General features: G+C 46.6%; 6 protein-coding genes across 6 annotated transcripts; 2 read left to right on the top strand and 4 right to left on the bottom strand.

The window, feature by feature from the left end:
- Nucleotides 1–405: 405 nt before the first annotated feature.
- Nucleotides 406–3,346, bottom strand: EYB26_001947 (uncharacterized protein; the record flags this gene model as incomplete). The annotated part of the gene is made up of 3 exons (XM_054261255.1): nucleotides 406–965; nucleotides 1,030–2,188; nucleotides 2,507–3,346. The coding sequence occupies 3 exons, from the start codon at nucleotides 3,344–3,346 to the stop codon at nucleotides 406–408; spliced, it is 2,559 nt and encodes an 852-aa protein (XP_054117230.1).
- A 5,610-nt stretch (nucleotides 3,347–8,956) lies between these two features.
- EYB26_001946 (uncharacterized protein) lies at nucleotides 8,957–10,396 on the bottom strand (the record flags this gene model as incomplete). Its single annotated transcript, XM_054261254.1, has 1 exon — nucleotides 8,957–10,396. One exon carries the CDS (start codon nucleotides 10,394–10,396, stop codon nucleotides 8,957–8,959), a length of 1,440 nt encoding a protein of 479 aa, XP_054117229.1.
- A 198-nt stretch (nucleotides 10,397–10,594) lies between these two features.
- On the bottom strand, nucleotides 10,595–12,426 carry EYB26_001945 (uncharacterized protein; the record flags this gene model as incomplete). Its single annotated transcript, XM_054261253.1, has 2 exons — nucleotides 10,595–12,142; nucleotides 12,211–12,426. 2 exons carry the CDS (start codon nucleotides 12,424–12,426, stop codon nucleotides 10,595–10,597), a joined length of 1,764 nt encoding a protein of 587 aa, XP_054117228.1.
- Nucleotides 12,427–13,280: 854 nt separating this feature from the next.
- Nucleotides 13,281–14,456, bottom strand: EYB26_001944 (uncharacterized protein; the record flags this gene model as incomplete). The annotated part of the gene is made up of 2 exons (XM_054261252.1): nucleotides 13,281–13,709; nucleotides 13,779–14,456. 2 exons carry the CDS (start codon nucleotides 14,454–14,456, stop codon nucleotides 13,281–13,283), a joined length of 1,107 nt encoding a protein of 368 aa, XP_054117227.1.
- A 1,184-nt stretch (nucleotides 14,457–15,640) lies between these two features.
- Nucleotides 15,641–17,634, top strand: EYB26_001943 (uncharacterized protein; the record flags this gene model as incomplete). The annotated part of the gene is made up of 3 exons (XM_054261251.1): nucleotides 15,641–15,854; nucleotides 15,918–17,030; nucleotides 17,093–17,634. 3 exons carry the CDS (start codon nucleotides 15,641–15,643, stop codon nucleotides 17,632–17,634), a joined length of 1,869 nt encoding a protein of 622 aa, XP_054117226.1.
- Nucleotides 17,635–18,802: 1,168 nt separating this feature from the next.
- Nucleotides 18,803–20,254, top strand: EYB26_001942 (uncharacterized protein; the record flags this gene model as incomplete). Its single annotated transcript, XM_054261250.1, has 5 exons — nucleotides 18,803–19,105; nucleotides 19,159–19,220; nucleotides 19,279–19,304; nucleotides 19,355–19,704; nucleotides 19,772–20,254. 5 exons carry the CDS (start codon nucleotides 18,803–18,805, stop codon nucleotides 20,252–20,254), a joined length of 1,224 nt encoding a protein of 407 aa, XP_054117225.1.
- Between the last annotated feature and the right edge of the window lie 938 nt (nucleotides 20,255–21,192).

Raw genomic sequence — 21,192 nt, 5'->3', positions numbered from 1 at the left:
TGTTCGTCGTGATGGTTCCTACAAGTCATGGGAGAGTCGTGCGGGAAAGAGATAATACTTTTGGTGATTGGCTGAGCAGTGAAGGTCTGTTGACGGCGTGGCATCGTTTGGTGCTACTTAACTAGTGTCTTAGTGCGATTTCCTCGAGGCCTAATTGAAGCAGCTCGCGGAATAAATGCATTCTCAATCTACCTGCGCGATCATTGTGCACGCAGGAAGCGCAATCAAAAACAGGGGGGGTGGAGGGTGTTGAAGAGGAGTTTCGAAGGGAAGAACTTAAGAAGAGCGATTAAGATTGCCGATAACAACTTCTAATAAGTCTAGAACCACAACAAGAACAGGCTCAGCATAGTGTAATTTTCTCATTTGAGTCATTTATCTGGCAATACGAAGATCTAATCATCATTAATGGAACCCCCAGGACTTCAACAAAGCATCCGCCTTATTGACCAAAACATCGATTATCCAAAAGAGATATAACCGATTCAGCACGTCAACCCCATGCACCACCCGGTACTTCCAGTCGATTTTGAAGTCTTTCCGAAATGAGGACAGCCATATATGATAAGTGTACCGATTCCAGAGATCCACAAGGACCAATTGTAGAACGGGAAATACAGGGAAAACAAAGAAAGTCACCGCCAGAAAAGCTGCGTCCATTGCTGAGAGATGTCGCTGTTGATTGTTCTGGTCAAGAATAAATGTAATTATCGCGGCGATTCTGCATGGGAGCATGAGCGGGTTGGGGAAAAGGACCGATGCGAAGCTAAATAGGTAAAGAGTTGCTGACGCAACTATCATTTTCGTTATGTGATTTCGACCTATTTGCACGAGAATCGCAATTTGAAACCCGATGGGTACAATGAGAAGAAGCGGCATGAACATCACACCTAATAGCCAAGCAGAGGGTAGAGTATTACCCAGAGGGAAGCGACGGGGAATACCATCGAGGTTGGGAACGGACCCTAGCTGCTATTAGTATTTTTACATCTGGCAGTTTCTCAAATGACGGAGTTAAGACATAAGCACCGTGTTCAACATTTATTGACCATGTGGATGCTAGAATAGCGCCTCCTCTCACTGGTGTGTCATGGTCGAGGGTTTCGATCGCACTGGATAAATCAAGTGGACAGTCGTAGATAGCATCGATATACACACCAACAGGATCATCGCTGCGAGGCCCAAAGGATTTCTTTGTGATCTGAAAACAAGCGCCTCTTGCTGAACCACTAGCAACATCGCCTTCGAGTAGAAAGCAAGTTCCTTGGTAGCTTCTGGGATCCAGCTTGTCGTCCGGCGAGCGATGCATTTTTACGTGATGCTTTCGACTGGAGCTATGGGAAATGAGGATCAGAGATTGACAGTTCGGAGGTATGGGCGATTCAAGCTCCAGAAGAAACGGTCCCACAGGTTTATCCTCCGTTTGCACTGACGAAATTTCGAAAGACTTGGGAAGATTCTTTACGGTAGGTGTCAAAGTAAGGTGGCTTCCAGTTGGAAGAGTGGGTAACCATCTGTCTTTGTGGACTTCATTACTCCTTTCGCGAGGCCCCTTGTTGTAAAATATCGACACTGGAACGTCGTCTAAGCTATAAATCATGGCCCTCATTTGATTAGCGTGTGATGTCAATCCCATTATGAAGTGTGTGTTGAAGCGGAGGAGACTGGCGAATATTGCAAATTTATCGTATTGTTTTGTGGCAGACCTCGTACTAATGGCATTCCAAACTTCGGCGAAGTTTGCCCGATCTGTGGAGATGAACTCGGTACGGAACATACTGGCAATAATACCAGTTGGTTGAGTATCTAAAGATCGTATGCTCTCGCGTAACCGGTCTAATAGGGAAGTTTGAATTCTTCTGCGCAACTGCATACCGCAACTCTGTCTTTCGTAGGCAAAAATATCAATTCTAAATTTCGCTGAAAAGGGATTAATCGCCCGTTTCGCCGTTTGCACCGAGCAGCGCGAACCTAAAGATCCTTCTTGCAAGGTCCAGCAACGACTAAGCCATGCAGAACTGGGCAAATAAGAAAGTACTGCAGGTATATTATCGCTGTCAAAGTTCATACGCTGTATCGCAAGATCCAGGACGACGACTTGAGTTGCACCTCCGTAGATCATCCCCATAAGACAGATAGCATCACGCCGCACAGCTTTATCATTGACTGGAATGCAAAGAGTATCGAGCTAGAAAAGTGGCGGAGCATCTTCCGCGCGCCAAGCTTTGTAAAGGCCGATGGGTAACTTAAGGGGGTCCAAGAACGAAAATCCGTTAAAGAGATTTGGACCGAAGTCACGAAGACCTGAAAGGTATCTATCAAGCCGTTTTAACTGGCAAGCTGGTAGAGCGTTGGATTTAGGGTTCCCGAGACCATGTGACCACACGTGGGAAATCGTGACATATTTCGTACTCCCCACAGCCTCAGTAATGCGTATTGAAACTTGTCCATTTGATCTTTGAACCGACGCGAGAGGGACTCTGCCTCTACTGATAATGCGACTAACCTCGTCAATGGGAGCTTCCACATGACCACAACGGCAGTCATCTGTAACATGTCGAGGAACGTACTCCTTCTCGTTGACTGTATAAGCACAGCAATCACTACCTGTGCATTGTTCATGGCTGACTTTCAATGGGTCTTCTGGTAGTTTAGTTTGTAATAAATGATAGAGGAGCGCGTAATTGTAACGCCGACAGATGTCTGCAAGACGAAATCGACACCAGCCCGCTTCTTGCATCTTGCGAATCAAAAGCTTGCCCGCTGGTGAAGGGGGATCGTTCCCTGGGTAAGTTGGATCTAGTGGACACAGTCGACCTTCGAGCGACTCCCAATCCTTACAAGTCAAATACAACAATGTAGTAATCAAGACTTTCACTGATAACAAGATTGTTGGAATTGGCTCCCGGTTGCTCTTAGGATGATTGTCAAAGACTTCACTCCAATGCAAGCCATTTTTGATGCATTCTAGGGCAATCTTACTAGCTTCCTTTCTACCGTCTTTAGACAGGCTGTCCAGAGAAGCTTGTCTTGCGTCCAGTATAGTCTCCAAGGCATGGGAGTTTAGGACTACTTGTGTTTCCGCTTCATCGAAAGGGCGGGAGAATAAGCTGATATCCACTAACCCTCTGGTCAACTCGCCTAGGAGGCCAAAATATAGCCAGGACTGCAAGAGCTTGGCCAGGTCCTCTTCGGTATGACCTTCAAAGTCTATCGTGCCGTCCTTTGCGAAACCATGTCGATGGGGAAAGGAGGAGAACTCCAAAAGGTCGTAAGGAATAACATCCAACAAGGGTACATCAATTGATGAATCAACGGCATATAGAGGCTTTGGAACATGGTTCATCGTGAAGAACTGTTCACCAAGGGAAACTCAACGAACAGACATATTAGGTTATTGCTATAACTAGTCATTGGTGTTCTATTTAGCTTACCAGGAAGCGTATAACTATATAGGCCGGCTAAGTCATTACGCTCCATTTGCGGCTGAGCGCTACCCGTGCCGCTAGCGCGCACGGGTAGTCAATGCTTCGCCAACTATCTGAATTAGGCTTAGCGTACCTAATTTCCAACAGAACAGGCGGCCGGGGCGTTTTTGAACTCCCGACATCCATGGATGACCACTGGGAAGACACAGCGTTAGCCAGGTAGCTGGTTGGGCTCCATGGCAGGCCACGGAGCCACGGGAGATACATCGACCCAGTTTTATAACCTCTATGGGAATATCACCTAATAGGGGACATCACGGTCGTGCTCAATCCGTGCCGAGTATCAATCTAATAGCACAGATCTATACAGGGTATATACCGGCAGAAGGCATTGATTTGGTCCTCAAGGTTGAGCCCAGCAGGATCATCCCAGTCCTAGGTTCATAACTGTAGTTTTAAACCCATGCGGACGCTAAACCCTTTGATCTCAACTTTGATGGGTTGTAGACCCACTGAGCGTCTTAAACCACGGGTGTCTACCTATGTTGGATTGAGATCCACCGACCTGGCCAGTCAAGCATGAATCTCGACCATCCTTCGCCGGCATTGCGGTCGCCTCCTGGCGTCTTTCATGCTCTTCTAGGGTACATGTTATCATTAGGGCTAAGTGATAGTGTGATAGTATGATACTGCAGTCGTGATGTCTACGGAGTATGATCCTTAGCATATAGAAGCCAAATTGGTCTCCTTGATCTTCTCAATGATCTTTTATAAGTCGTCCAATCCTTACTGCTTGGAGATTTTGGTCCTTTTTATATACGAAATCTCATACAAATGATATCATAGAGAGCGACAGGTGATGTTAATAGAATATTCTCGATATGCACAAAGGACGGTTGATTTCAACTAGGCGTTGATTTCTGTAGAAAATCCTTGATATCGATACTTGATGTATGAAGTTATTACGCGTTGTTCCGTGTTATCCAGGAACTAATCTGTATACGGATTTGCCAAGAATTAGTTCCAGCAGTTACCCCTATGGAGTTGCGATCTTTCGAGCTAAATCTCACCAAATGCCCGCCGAAAACTGCCAAGCCCTACGACCATTCGCTACTTGATGTAGGGCCCAACTATTGCGGGGTGGGAAAGCCTACCAGCTGATTAAGGTGTGAGTCACTCGACGTTCGTTGGGAATCTCCAACGAGACCTTTCACTCCTGATTAGGGGTGGAATAATCAAGGAACATAACTCATACAACAATCCTCCTATGGTAAAGGGTGGTACTTGAGAATTGTCTCAAGACAGTACTCTCGAGATAAATGGTTTATCCATTATGAGACGGATTGAATCTAATGGATCGGGCGTCCCGATCCGCGTGGTCTGGGACGCAGCATCTGATACTCGGTATGATCCATGACAGGCAGGCATTGGACACACTGTGTCATATCTCCTGTGTCTGGACACCGTAGATGATATGAGACAGCAGGGCATCTAAGACACCTCTCCTGGCTGCAGCAACGTCTTGAAACGTTTGTCCTAATGAAAATCTCACACCAAGCCTTATTCATGCTTTTAATATCACATTTTCTTTTGATGGCTTGGCAGGTCACCGTGACTGGGAGCTTGGTACGGCCTTGACTCATTTGCGCTTTCATTTCCTGTAAAATCACAAACAACGCCTTGACTCCTGCATTGTTCCCCCTTCAAAACCGGATGGGATTCGACTAGTAAGGTCATCACAAGGCGCGGTTGAACATGCTTTAAATAATATTGCGGAGTTGTAGTGGCCTGTTTTGCCTCTACTCGATTCACACGCTCTCGCTCTATACATTATGTTCCAAAGCGGGGGTTTTATATGGACATTTTGGCGAGGTGGTTTTTGAGCTACCATGAGTGGTAAACAACACGGGCTATATTGAGTTAGATAACAGGCTGATTTGCTGAATTGGAGGTGCGAGAATACGCGCCCTGAGGTGAACTGTTGACCTCCGTGATCGAACAGCTCAGTCTCAACCTCGCCGAATTACCGGTTCATCAGATGCGTTCTTCCGTCTGCCTACAATAGTCCGCCATTGATCGGGGAGGGGGGATATGTGATTTATTCAGGGACAGAAAATCATTTCTAACTACAATCGGACTTTCGATTTGCGCGTCGTGGCCTCATGAATATGGGATTGAAACCGGTCACACTCCCAGATTCACTAAACAGTGTGTCTGATAACATGAATGAAAGATGGCATCACGGCGCGAACAAGTTATTGGTGTCCAAGCTTCCGTTATGCCCTTTAGTCACCTGCACATAGAGCCTCCAGCAGAGGAGCACAATAATGGTCAACGCCAAGGACATAACAAGATACAACTGCCAGTTCCTATTACCTTCAAGATGAAACAGGCCTGCTGTCTACAATGTCTGCACTGTGTAAGTAAAACTCCTTTGTGTCATCCACTAACTAATAGGAAGAGATTAAAACATTCTAGGAAACCATACCGCAACTAGTGTAGATGGGAGGCAAATCAATGTTAAAACTATAATAGCTCTCACAGTTTGACTATCCTTAGCTTGCTACTGCGCAACTGTGAGGTTTATAAAGGTTATTTTTCTGGGCAATGAGAGTATAAGACTAGCAACATAATTGTGAGTCCTTGAAGTGCGTTTAGGGGACGTTAGCAGGGACAGTGATACATACTATATTAATCTGCCCAACAAGTCTATTTCTTAGTTCAGAGACTCTATTGGAGAGCGACTCGCATTGAGACAAGGTATACTTGACCCATGCTTCTAAAGCAGAGATGTAATATATAGATAGAGTACTTAACCTGAGGTCCTATCGCCTTTTCTCCGCCTTAAAAACAATATCCAAGCATGTTTTTCCCCATTTTAGCCTAAATGACAGAACTGTATCGTAGTAGCTTAGCTCTACATAGGTGGCATGAAGCTCATTAAGTAGGATGCTAGATATAGAAAGGGAGCAGAGACGATTAGTTCTAGCTTATCCTTTCTAACCTAAAGAGGTTATATTTGTTGTAGTTTTTATTTTAATAACTAAGTTCCAGACAGTGGCTGCCTAATCTGCCTATATAGAATAACGTTGCTCGTAAATAAAAGCAAGGAGGTATAGCGGATGGACCTTTAAAAGGTCGGTATTAGCCTGGCATCTTGTCTGGATTCTATCTATATCTTTGAGAAGCACACCGCATATCAAAGCCAAACAATTCCGAGAAGAGAGCTTGAATCGAATATAATCTATTATGTTTTCGCTGTTCCTTAGGCAGCTGAAGAGTATAACTATAGGAGGCTAAGGCATGTCAGTAAAATCAGAAGAAGTTAATATATTCTGTGTACAAAAGGCTTCTTGAAAGCTAAGTCTAAGATGACGAGTGGCTAAGTATATATCCTGTTCGATAGAAGAACGTATACTCAAGTTATCACAGTTAATTCAAGACAGTAAAGTAGAGTAACTAGGAGGGTGAATGAGTGTCTTTATGTACATGAGGGATTCCTGATGGAGGGCATCACATATTGTACCCATGGTACAATATCTAGTATCTTGGATATAACACTAGTCTCCTCTGGGTTTAAAGTTTTTGACGCGGAGCTTGTGGGAGTGGCTTCGGCACTAGAATGGGCACTGGGGAGGCATCTCCCAGGGCCTATCTACGTCCTTTTAGATGCCTAAAACGCCATCAAGCGCCTCCAATCGACGGAGCCTGGGGCTGGACAGTCCCTAGCACTTAGGGCTCACATGGCCGCTTCCCGGCTTCGGCTTAGCGGTCGTCCTGTAACAATACAGTGGGTACCTGGGCACAATGGAATTGAAGGAAATGAACAAGCAGACCAAGCAGCTAAGCGTGCTGCTAGCAAGCCCGCTAGGCCTGGTTTTGAGGGCTTATCCTTAGCCTACGTTAGGCGTGCTTGCACCGAGGCACGAAGAGCTGCAGTGGAGAATTGGGCTCGTGAGAACGCTGTACAAGGAGCTTATAGGCGAGGAAGAGCCTATAAGATGCCACGAGGCTGGGGACTTGATAGGATAGCCGCCAAAGCCCCTAAACGTGTAGCGAGCCGTTACTATCAGTTGAAAACAGGACATGCCCCCATAGGCACGTACTTGCACCGAATCAAAGCCCGGGACTCCCCGGAGTGCAGGGCCTGCGGAGAGCTTAGAGAGACGGTTTCCCACATTCTTTTTGAGTGCCGGGGACGACGTGGGCCCCGGAGGATACTGTATAAGGGGCTGGCTGACGCCGGCGTGCCCTTACCTACAGCGGCAGAGGACGCCCCAGAGGCACGACTTTTTAGTGAGCCCAAAGCCACCACGGCGCTGCTGCAATTTGTAGCTAGTGCCAACCTATTCCGGGATAAGGAGCAAGCCGCTAGAGAAGCTGAGCTTAGTGATCATTGGGGGTGGGAAGCCCTGCGAGACTGGGAGGATACGGGGGTTGGATAGGGGTACGGGCACCCTAGCTCGGCCTAATGGCCGCTAGAAGTGCCCTTATGCTTGAGACTATGAGGGCTCCTTATAGGCATGTGGCCTATAAGCATGCCCGAAGGCCCCTGGCGAATACGCCGTATAGGGGCGAGATGAGCGCCTGGATTTGTGTAATGCCCGAGACTGTTAGGGGCAGAGGCCCCGAGGCCCTTAGGGCCCCGGGACCTAGCCAAGGCTACAACCGAGTCTGTCATAGCCTGTAGTGCTCTATAACTATAGACTTTAAATTTGATTGATAATAAGCAGATAATAAGTCTTATTAAGAAGGATATTGTTACCTGTTTGTACGTCTATCTCATGGATCCGGAGCACCAAGCGGTTGCAACGTTTCACCACCTCCGGGTATGGAACAAAGCTCATTCTGCAACGCTTTACGGAGCTCCAAAGGACTGTGACATGTATGTTTCATAAACCGGGAATAGCCTCATATTCCTTGTTACCCCTTGTTCCACTGTATGACTCATGTCTCAGCCCTTGTTGTACGTTAAACAAACACCTGTTGGAGGTGCCTTTACAAAGGCACCGCGTAGGCTTATATACGGCCTACGTACGCCTCCTAGATAGCTCTTGGGAATCAGTTATCAATTGGAAGTTATCTTATCATATTGATCAGCTCACTCTTAGGCTGCATTGGACTAGCCTATCCTATCCTAACTTGTGGTGTTAGGACCGGGATAAACCAACATTACCCTTAAAATAAAGCTTTACTATATAGATATTTATTACCACTAGCTATAGGAGTAATTCTAGAAAGGACATGTAGAGCTTAGCTACGTATCTATAAAGAAGATAATTATTAATAGCCTTACTAAGGCCCTACTGTGTAACGGAGAGAGGATATCAATGTAAAACGTATGGCATAGAAAACTAACAAGACGTGAGCTGAAGAAAAGAACTATCTAACATGGGGATCAGGCCTCTATTTATGCCTGCGCAGGCTTGCTCCAGGGCATGATTCCTGACGGAGCAAGCCTGCAAATCCGTACAAAGATCTAACAACGAAAGCATACAATAAAGCAATAAACAAAGCTCTCCGTGAAGCTATTCCCAGGACGTGAAACTCATAGAACAAAGATCCTCCGGGGATTCATTGGTGTCTTGAAACCTCACCGCTTTCGCCTTCTTTGGGGTATTAGCCTGGAACGGAGTTGGATCCGTGACACTACCCCCCCCTTCAATTAAGCGAGCTCCTGCGACGCGATATAGCCTCCCGGGCCTCTCCTTGAGAGGATAGCGCTCGTGGAACTGATCAATCTTCTCCTGGGCGTTCTCCAGGTGCTCAGCTGGTTCCCAATTTGATCTCTCAATATCGTAACCATCCCACCAAACCAAGTATTCAAGTTTATCATGTCGAACCTGACTATCCAAGATTTCCTTGACTTCGTATTCTGTCTCGTCGTTCTCTTCGACGGCGGCCTCGGCGTCCTGTTGGTTCGGAAATGGGTGCCCGTCGTAGTCCAAAAGCTTGCTGACATGGAAGATTGGGTGTATCTTGTACCACGCTGGTAAATCGAGTTCATATACCGAAGCGCTGAGTTGTGCTTTGATCGGGAAGGGACCGCGATATAAGCTATCTAGCTTACGGCTCGGGCGTCGTCGGTGTAGATGTTCTGCTTTCAAAAAGACCTCATCACCCGGCCCCCAATCTGGTGCCGGTGTCCGTCTTCTGTCTGCGTTATCTCCATAAATCGCTTGGGCGTAAGACATATGATCGATAAGGAACTCGTGTATCTGAGCAAGGCTGTGAACAAAGCCATCTGCGTTCTCTTCGTCAACGTGGGCCGGGGACGTTCCAATAGTTTCAAGATCGACGTGCGGGTGATAACCATAATTAGCGAAGAACGGTGACAAGCTCGTAGTTGCAGAAGGATGATTATTCTGAGCGAATTCAGCGAAAGGCAACCACGCGGACCAGTCATCTTGTTGCCAGGTGCAAAAGGCGCGTAAGTAAGCTTCCAATATCTCATTCATTCGCTCGGTTTGTCCATCGGTTTGTGCGTGATCTGTTGTTGAGATAATCGGTCGTATCTTCAATTGTAGACATAACCTTCTCCAGAAACGGCTTCTCCATTGTGGCCCTCGGTCAGATACAATCGTTCGTGGAAGCCCATGAACTTTCCATATATGTTTCAAAAATAGATCGGCAGCGTCCTCAGCGCCGAGTTCTTCAGTGCAAGGAATAAAGTGACGCATCTTCGTCAGCCTGTCAACTACCACCATAATCGAGTCATAACCATCTGATTCCGGGAGTTTGACGATAAAATCAACTGAGATATCATTCCATGGTCGTTGAGGAACATTCAGAGGTTCTAGGATTCCTTGATACGGTGATCGGCTGTACTTCGTTCGTCGGCAGATTCGGCAATTCTTCACGTAGCGAGACACGGTCTTCGTCATATTTGGCCAATAGTATTTGCGACTGAGGATATTGTACGTTTTCTCGCGTCCTGGATGGCCAGCGAGCGGGTGATCATGATTCATCTCCAACAGGCGTTGGAACAGCGGTTCATAGTTCGGCACGTAGCGACGGTGTCGGTAATAAAGCTGTCCATCTCGTTCCTCGCAATCTCCTAATGATATATCTTTGCAGTAACGTTCTCCGTGTCGTATCTTCTCTAGGATTTCGTTAGGAAAGGGGTCTTCGGTGTATCCGATTTCAAAGAGTTTTTCCAGGCTCAGTTAGTCGTCTGTAATTTCTTGCGGATCATCTATCTCTCCATGGTCCGGGTCGATTCCTGCGTCCTGATTAGCTGAGTCTTCTGAGTTATTCTCCTCCCCGCCTTCTTCTTCTAATCCCAAAAATAAAGGTCCCGAGCCCGTAAAAATAGCTCCATCCGGGGACTCCTCTCTAATAGCGTTCAACGATAACCATTCCAGGTGCTGGGGTTGCAATACAGTTTGTTCACGATGGATTGTTCGAGCGTCATCTGGTTCGTGTGGCCAATCCTGGCTTCGTCGTGTCAAGGCGTCTGGTTTTCCTCCAAGTTTTCCAGATCGATAAATCAATTTGTAGTTGAATTGAGATAGGAATTCAGCCCAACGGGCTTGCCGTCTGTTCAACAGCTTCTTCTGAGTAAAGTATTCTAAATTCTTGTGATCTGTAATAACTTCAATCGGGTGTGGGTTTCCTTGTAATTCCGGTCGCCATTCTTCGAAGGCTCTGACAATAGCCATCAGCTCCTTATCGTAGATCTCGTAATTGCATTCGGCAGGAGCATGCATCTTCGAAAAGAATGCCACAGGCCGGAGGTCTCCATTCTCGTCGTATTGGGAGAGAACCCCCCCCCCCCCGGTGACGTAATCCGAAGCATCCACTTCCACAATACAGCGTTTATCCCATTCAAATATCTTCAAAATCGGAGTGGTTGTAAATGTAGTTTTTAGCGCGTCAAAAGCTTGCTGACAGTCCCCCGTCCATAGAAACTTTAATCCTTTCTTCGTAAGATCCGTCAATCTCTTAACAATGCGAGAGTAGCCATGAATAAAGCGTCGGTAGAAATTTGCAAAGCCTAGAAATCCTTGTACGTCTTTAACTGAGCGTGGTGTCTGCCATTCTAGGATCGTAGCAACTTTCGACGGATCCATAGAGATTCCTTCAGTAGAGATAATAAGGCCTAAGAACGTGGTTTTCTGTGTATGGAATTCGCATTTGTTGATGTCGCATTGAAGGCTATTAGCTTTAAGTCTCTCCAAGACTTGTCGCACGTGTTTCTTGTGTTCTTCAAGGCTGTTGCTGAATATCAAGATATCGTCCATGTAGGCGCATACGAAGTCGTCCAAATACTCCTTAAGAATGTCGTTAATGTAGTTTTGCCAGGATGCCGGTGCGTTGGTGAGGCCAAAATTCATCACTAGGGATTCGAAGAGTCTGAATCGTGTACGGAATGCCGTTTTCCACTCATCCCCTGCTGCGATTCGTAGCTTATTGAAGGCCGCAATAATATCGAGTTTTGTGAAGTAACGGGCTCGTGTCAATAATTGCAGGGTTTCCTGGATCAGAGGAATCGGATAACGGTTCTTCCTTGTGATCTCATTCAGTCCCCGATAATCAACGCAGATGCGGACTCCGCCACCTGGTTTTCTCGCGAGCAGTATCGGGGCTGCAGCGGCAGAGTTGCTTGGTCGAATAAAGTGTTTATTGAGATTCGCCTTGAGCCAGGCTTGTATCAATCGTAACTCATCCGCGCTGTATCGTCGTAGCGGGTGTACTGTAGGCTGTTTTCCGTCCTGAGTTCAATCTGGTGATCATAGGATCCGTGCGGAGGGAGCGTTTCCGAGAGTTCTGCTTTAAAGACGTCAATAAGGTCATGGTAGCATTCGGGGACTAGGGAATGAAGATCTGGAGCTGGTTCCTTGTGCTCTAACTTCTTTAGAGTCTTTTCAATGTCGGGAAGTGTCACTCGGCACAGGTCTAACCCATCGTTGGCTTTCCGTATAATCGTATGCAGAGCAGCGGCGTTCACAAAGTTGATCTGTAGCGGGGTCTGGTAGGCTGTGCTAGCTGTTGCCATTGGTTCACTTAAGCCTATTGCTATGATTGTTGCTGGGCTATTGCCTGCTGAGCTTGAGGAATCTATTAATGTTAGGGATTGGGCGTCGATTGTGGTAGTTGCGGACCCTGATGCGATAGGGATTGTGTAGTGGAGTGCTGCGGCTGAATTTCCTGGAGTCTGATTGGTCGAAGCGCTCGGGCGCTTTAAGCTTGTTTTTTCCCGTGGGTTCTGATTGGCTGATATTTCCCCGCCTGCGGGGGATGAAATGGGTCGCCTAATCAGATCGTTGCATTCTGATTTAAGCATATCTGGAGTTTCTGAGATCTTAGGTTTGGAGCGGTGTAACCCATAAGCGCTACAGGGCTGGCGTCCTCGCAGGCAGTTGCTTCGGTAGTAGCTAGAGTTGAATTTGACATGATCTAATGACCAGTCGATATCAGGGTTGTGTTGTCGGAGCTATAGGATCCCAAGGATAAGAGGATTATCCAGGCTGAGTCGGGTTAAGAAGCAGTAAGTGTTTTCGTAGTGGTTTTCGATTTTCAAGCGAATTCGAGCGACTTCTCGGACAATGGAGTCCTCAGGGACTTCACCATTAAACATCCGGAGCGCTCGTGGGTTGTGCAAAGGTAATATCTGAAAATTGTGTTTACGCGCGAAAGAATCATCTATGAAAGCATAGCCACTGGATCCGCAATCTATCATGGTTGGATTTGTAACAAAAGAGGTTCCATTTGTGTTTGTTAAAGTACAGGATAAAACTAGATATTGCTAAGAAGCTTTATAATACCACAGTTCCAGACTAGGGTCTTATAATTGTTCCCATTCGAGTAATTCTTCTTGCCTCACCTGCCCGCGATTTTAAGCAGATGTTTCTAGTTTTTCGATTCGTCAGTCTTCGGTGCTGTTTCTGTAGCGGTCTTTAATTCTATGGCGTTTTTCTTGGCTAGTTCCGGGCAAGCATTAGTTTTGTGATTCGGATCAGCGTAGTAGAAACATAGATTGAGATCTCGTCGGCGCTGACGTTCAGCTTGCTTTACGGCGTCTAGATCCATCGGATCACCAGCGGGCTGGGTTCCTCCATGGTGCGAGTGGCCGGGTCGTGTTCCTGATTGGGCGTTGCTTCCTGAGTTGGAATTGCTTCCTGAATTGCGCTGGGAGCCTCCATTACCGCCTGAGGAGGGCCGGTTTCCACCGTCGTTGTTCAAGGACTTCATGAGACGGATATTGAAGTCGAGTTTCGATAGTAACGTAACCAATTCGTGGTATGTAGCCGGAAGCCCTGCTTGGGCTGTAAGCGAAGTCTTGAGTTCGCGAGATAATCCTTAGAGTAAGAGATCCTTCTTCCCTTCATCGCTGTAGTTGCAATGCACGAGGAGGTTCTCAAACTCAGAGAGATAGACGACAAATTCCTGATTCTTTTGTTTCAATTGTTTTAACTTCTCCAACGCGTATTCGTGTTTGTTCGTGATGCCAAAGGATCGTTCCAAAAGTTTGTAGAATTCCTCCATCGTTGTGAAATGTGAAGCATTATCGGTGTTCATAAACGGCGTCATTCGAATCGCAGCGTCTCCATCGAGTAAAGCGTAAGCGTAGGATAACATGTGTCGCTCAGTAGGGAATTTATCAGCATCAGCAGTGAACTTGTTCTTCAACTGAGCAATAAATGTGTCGACTTTGAGGCGATCTCCGGAGAACTTGTCAGGGTTTGGAACTTTCTCAGCTTTTGATTCGGTGCGTTGTACGTGGATGCCACCGGGCTGGGTGACGATAGTTTTTACAGCGTCAACGACCGCGGATTTGATTTCTTCGGCGGAGCTTTGGTGTTGGGCAAGCATGTCGTTGCGCTCGTTAACCTTCTTCATCTCGCGGTTGAGTTGCTCAATTAACATATCGTAGTTCTGGCGTTGATCCTGGAGGTCCGATTGTTGCGATGTAATCGTATTTTGAAGTTGCTGTATCACATGAACTAGATCGGCGACGCTGGGCTGATTGCCCCCTGCGGTCAATCCTTCAATGTCGACCGGCGTCATAGGATGATCGTCTGCCATGGTGTTCGTAGGTAAGAAAATAGGGAACGGGATATGAAAAGTAAGACTGAGTAAGATAGGAATAATGATGAGAGCTCACGTAGTGTAACGGAGCGAGGATATCAGTGTAAAACGTATAGCATAGAAAACTAACAAGACGTGAGCTGAAGAGCGAAACTAAACTACAGGGGAGCAAGCCCGTATTTATGTCTGCGCAGGGCTTACTCCCAGGCCTGATCCTGACGGAGCAGGTTTCCAAAACAATACAATGATCCCAAAGCAATACAAAGCAACAAAACAATCAACAAAGCACAACATGAAGCTATTCCCACATTGTATGACTCATATGACAAAGGTCTCCGGCGGATTCTTTGGTGTTGTCAAACCTCACCGCCTTGGCGTGTTCCGGAGCGCTTACACCTGGAGCCTGCTCCCAGGTTGGAACCGTGACATCAGGGCTCAATATAGCCCCCAATGTTTACCCCTCCGGATAGCTCACAAATTATCCCACCAAGAATCCAAGATATCTATAAAAACCCGGCTTTGGAACATGATGTATTCAAACAGAGAGAGAGAGGACAAGATACATACAATCTCGCTAGTCAATTCTTCCTTTCCCATCCTTGCAAGATACTATTCAGGATTGGCCTGGAGTAAACCCATAAATCCGACAATTACCATGGTTATTAGGGTTATTAGGGTTATCAGATCGGCCATACTCGGTAACTATCCACACCATCAAAGTATCAAATTCACTCAACAGCCCATCCATCAGCGTTCCTACTCTCTGTCAACAAGTGAAGATGCCAGAGCAACAGAAATAAGCATCTCTTGGCCAGACAATTTATCATGAGCTTCATGTTAGCCCGATCCGGAACTTACCGGTAGACTGTGGATCAACCCTATTCTAGGCCAGCCAATCGACCAGCAGGACGACGTCTCTCAGACAAGCCACACGCACACCGCCATGGATTTAGGGGTATGGGCTCACAACCTTGTGAAATATTGTGTTTGAGTGTTGTGGACCTTATGCCACCTATTTAGTCATATCTAAATCTTAAATTGAACACGATGAGGGAGCTTTAGAGTACAGTCTTGGTTCCATCCCCAGCATATTCAGCAAAGCTTTTTGGAAGTGAGAACATACGAGTGCTCCTGAAGTCAACACACAATAAGTCAAGCAACTACTTGATCATTGCCCCGCAATGCTATCGAAACATGAGTATGACATACGGGTACTGCCACCAGATGATCGCATTCGCTTTAGTTTAAAGTACCGAAAGGCGCTCTATTTCACATCCCAGGCGGCTATCTGGGCATTTCATCTCTACTTCCTTGTACGCTTGCTGTTGGTGGTCACTACACCACAGCAGACATGGCAGATATGGCTCATGCTTCTTGTCGAGTACATCTTCGCTCGTAAGTCAGGAACAAATTCGGGTGACACGTGGGATTTCTGAATGGGAACTGACTCACTACAAGGTATTCCCCTTAATGACCAGCTTCTCACGGTATCAGCAAGCAAGTCAGGTCACGCTCGTCCTAGGGACAGACTGCGACTTCTTGGTAACGATCATCTGCCTCGAGTCAATGTCCTGGTTCCCTGTTGTGGAGAGCCGACGGACGTGGTTCTGGATACTGTCCGGGCAGCTTGTTCCATAGACTATCCAATGTCTCATTTCCGAGTGCTCCTATTAGACGACGGAGCCTCGAATGCGCTGCGTGACGCTGTTGCAAGTCTACGCTCCCAATGGCCTCACCTGTCTTATCATTCGCGGGGACAGCAGTCCGGTCGTGTCTTTGCCAAAGCTGGAAACCTCAATTATGCGCTCTTCGAGTTGCGGAATGAGGTTCAACCAGAATTTTGTGCGGTGCTGGATGCCGACTGCATGCCCAAACCTGATTTTCTGCGAGCGACGCTGCCTCATCTACTCAATGATCCCCAGGCTGCTTTGCTCACAACACGGCAATATTATTACAACTTGCCGGATGGAGACCCGTTGCAACAGTCCCGCACACACTTCTACACGTGCCATAATTCTGAACTTGATCGGATGGCTGCAGCTATTGACGCAGGGTCCGGTGCCGTTTTCCGTCGCAAAGCCATTGTTGATGTTGGCGGATATCCGACTTTTTCCTTTTCTGAGGATTGGCAGCTTTCCCTGATGCTGCAGGGCCTCGGGTACCGGACGCTTCAGGTGTTAGAACCGTTGCAATTTGGGTTGGTGCCGACTTCATTGGACGGTCATATTGCCCAAAGGAACAGATGGCAACTTGGGCATTCGCAGCAGCCGTCCGTGTTGTTTTCTGATGCAAATAAAGCCATTCCGCGGCATCTGAAATGGAATATCACTCTTAATGGAGTGACCATTATCCTCGGCTTGGTCGGCTACATGGTCGGATTCGCTGCTGTTCCTATACTTTTTGCTTCGGGAAATCTTATTCCAGCGAGCTCTCCGTTTATAGTACAGGTTCAGGTCATTTTGGCTGTCTTGCTTGTTGCCTTGACTTGGACACATGGATTGGTACAGGCCGCCCATACAGGGTTCCGCATCTCGTCCTTTGCCCATTTGGAGAACAGCTGGCTGGCAAGTAGTAAGTATTCGGTGTCTACTTTTGTGGAGGCTTAGCAAAACCGCAGCTAACAATCTACACAGCCCATATCCTTGCGATCATTCGATTTCACTTCGTCTCGAAGAAACCAAAAGGTTCTTTTGTCACCGGCAGCAGCGCTAACTCTTGGAATCGCATCATGGAACTTCCAAAGTACAAAAAGCTACGCAAAGATTTGGTAGACAACGGACTTCTCTACAGTCTGTTGCTCTTTTTTGCAATTATCAGCACGTTTTTGCTCTCATTCTATGGAGTATTGAGCAGCGACTACGCCGCGGGCGGCGCTACTGCTCCTCAACCCTTGCTCGTGAAATTACTTACGACGATAGCCTGGCCGCCTATGCTACATGTCGCCTATTTAGTTCTTAGCAATCTGTGGATTCCCGTCGCATATCTTCTACAGAACCCGGAGCATCCAGAGCGAAGATCGAGGATGACTGCTCACACAAATGGCAGCTTTTTGCCTCAGGAAGATGTACAGATGAAGCTTCTTCAACGCAGTATTCCTCCACTTGGCTACTGCAACCATTATATCTTGGCGCCTGTTTTGTTGGTTGCGATTTTCACTACGGCAGTAGCCATGTAATGGGCCCTTAAATACACCTCAGACAGTGGTGAACTATGCGGCTTCCAATTGGTGAATCTCACACATCCGGCAAGATTAGAACAAGAAAACGCCTATGTGTAACTAGTAAGGGCATCCTTTACTGGGGTGGAAAGAATATAAATCTCTACGAACCTGTCATGGTGGGAGAAGGACAAACAAACCTCCTGAGTTGTATATTCCGGAATAACCAGTTGATGAATTTGACCTTGAATAGCTGGGTCTTTTGAATTCATTTGTTTATTCTGCCTGCATTTCATTCTGAGTAAATATGAGAATTTAACGATTGCATCAATTTGTCCCATCACCGCCGCCCCCGAAGGCAGGCCTAGGCTTAGGGCTACGATCCATCTCGGACTAATACCGAATAGGAAACTTCCTTGTTCTTGCGCTCCTTTCGACCTCGATGCCGTTTCCAAGACTCGTGCACTTTTTCCTGGGTATCGGTAGACACAGTTCAATATTTATTGACTGCTGACTGTTCATTTGTAGAACTTATGTGCTGTCGTGGCTGACTCTGCAGTACTCCAGACTCCTAGGGCTGTACCGGAGCCTTCCGAATGGCATCTCAGCCCGGTTGGTATTCGTACGGCTGACATGTGACGGATGAGGTTTTTCTTTTTTTTTTTAATTGTTATCGTTGTTATCATGGAAATTTTTCTGAAATGGTATGCTTTACAGAAAAAATTTATGAATTATGCTTGTCTCTACATCCTCGAGGCGGCCAATGCATATGAAAGCATCTATTAGAATTCTATCTATCCATAATAGTAGACTTTTTAAGGCACATTCAACAACCTAAAAGGAGCCTCAGGCAATGACGTCATGGTCAAGATCGCATGGCATTCCGGCTTGGCACTCGGGCCGGCTTTAACGGCCGAGACTGATTTGGGCTTTTTTTCCTCAGACCACCACAAATACTCAACTGACGGGGCGAGACTACTCGATAGCTCCTCCATTTACCATCCCTCAATTATAATCAGTATACGTTCTACTATCCTTTCTCACCCACTTGTCATCATGACCGCGGGCCGGCAGACAGTTTTCGTCGAATAAAAGCAGAAAACTAGCAATACAATCGAAGCCGGTCTCGGGTCCGTCAAATACCTTTACTACCCTAGTATACATCGCATTCGATTCAATCGTTTCAATGGCCGACCCTATCGAGAACACCGTCGAGATCACTGACGGTCCTCCCCCGTTGCCATACTCTCTGCGCCAGCGGAAACGCTCTATTGCTTTCTTCTGGACGCTATTCGTTATCGATACACTCGCACAACCGCTCATCCTCTATTATGCGCTGCGCTATGAAACAAGTCTGTCGCTGAATCTGATCTTTTCCATTAGTACGGCGGCGTTGGGGGGTGTTTCCGTTTTCGAGTACTTTTATCGATTGTACAATCTGATGAGAAGTCAATCTCGAGCTAGACCGCTCAATGCACGCAAGTCCTGGGTGAGTGCTGTTTCGATTGATCTATGAGCGGTGTATACTAATCGATGAGTTAGCTTGACTTTTTTCAAATCAACTTTACCATTGTCTGGTTGATTCTGGCCGTGGAATTGATTGTGTAAGTCTGTTCCTTGCTCAACACCAGTACTTGCATATTCTAATACATTCAATTGCAGCGGAACCGTCCCAACGATCCCATACAGTATGCTTTCTTACCAACCTGCGTCTCTTTCCTTACTAACTCAGATTCAGTTCGCCTACTCGCCATGCCTCTCCCCACCGTTATGTTCTACTTTGGTGCCGTCCACCTCACCCTCGACATTCTCCGCATGACCGGCCACAAAGCCCCATTCCGCATCTCCTCAACTCCGCAAGGTTCCGTCATGCCTACCGCTCTATACGTGCTCGTCGAAGACATCGTTGCTGTGGACGGAGGCGGTGGCCAGAGCTTCCGCTATGCTCTAAGGAAACGGTACTTGTCGAGTCCTTACTTCCGGCGCATGCTTTTTGAGATGAATTGTTTCTGGGCTGGCGGATCTTTGATTACGGCTGCTGCGATTACGGCTATTATTTTCACCACCCCGATTAATGTCGCGTATACAGTGAGTACACACGCATCTCGGACCATCCTGGGATTTGATTGGATTACGTTACTAACTGGAAAATAAGCTCGGCTGGTCGCTCCCCTTCGCCTGGGCCGGTATCTGGACTCTCATCACCTTCCCATGGGTCCGAGCCGAACTCCGTCGCGAAAGAGAAACATGGAGCCTCGTACAACAGAACCACGGCGGCGAGCCCTTTACCGACGACATCACCGCCAAACCACGCACACGCATGAACTCGATTCAAGCTCGCTTTTTACCTTTTACTACCCGCGCAAAACAGACTTCTCCAGCAAGCTCATCTACTACAACCGAAGAGCCGGGTGCTGTCCACGACGGCGTGGGCAACGTTGTTGCAAACCACAACACCAGAGCTGCAGATGATGAGGAGAATTTTGTGGCTGTCATGACTGCCGAAGAAGGCACCATTGGCGCCGGCGGGCTTGAACGAAATGCATCTCATCATGATCACGAAACCACCACCCCACTCACTAATAATAACCATAATACCGACCCGAATCGAGACCTCGAGAAACAACAGCCGGTCTAACATCTCCTCTCCATATCACATGCCGATACCACTACAGAATGCTTTTTTTTTCACCACTTGTCTACATTACATCTTCGAAAGGCTTAGACTTACTCACGACGTGAAACGGAACATATATGCGGAGTTTTTTTTATAACGGACTTTGGGATTGTTATTCGTCATCGTATCTTTCTGTTAGTTACTCATTTTCAAATTGTTCTATGCAGCGTTCAACGTTATATTCCCCCGCAAGAGTCACTTTCAAATTCTGCTTCTTATGACTGATCAATGAAGAATATATATATATATATTGTTTTTATTCCCTTTCGCGGTTGTGTTGTGTATGATTATTGAGGTTTGCTGTTTGCGCTGGTTTGGTTGTCATTTCTGTATATCTAGGTAGCTTTATGTATCTAGATAAATGGCATCTTTCAACCTACCTTAGATAACAAAATACCCCAGGTCAATTGGTTTCAAGGGCTGGTCACCTAATCTTACATATCGCGTACCTAGTAAATCTAATAGAATTCGCTCAGGGAAATGACTCAATGTCATTAAGAGAAACGTACACATACAAAAAAAAATGTTGAGAACCTATCTATATATCCCACTCCATCTAACTGCCCAAACCGAGGCATTACTCAATACACAAAACCAGACCTTACAATAAAAGCGCATTCCAGCACAAACAGAAAAAATGACACAAAATAACATGAAAGAAGAAGAAGAAGGAGAAGAAAAGGTATCCCAAACGTCGGAATTCAGAAATAAAACAAGAAAGATGAACTGAAAACAGGCCGTCACACACGTCAGATCGGCAAATAGGGAATGTACATTGACAAATAAATAATTATATAGATGGAGAAGTGAAGAAACAAAACGCCAAGGAGACATGCATTTGATAAAATGAAGAAGGGGATATATGCATAGGCATAGATGTTGATGTTCTGTCTGTATGT

Source organism: Talaromyces marneffei, chromosome 1, assembly GCF_009556855.1.
Source record: "Talaromyces marneffei chromosome 1, complete sequence".
NCBI lineage: Eukaryota > Fungi > Ascomycota > Eurotiomycetes > Eurotiales > Trichocomaceae > Talaromyces > Talaromyces marneffei.
The sequence above is the reverse complement of the archived record's forward strand: the minus strand, read 5'-3'. Positions and strand labels throughout refer to the sequence as shown.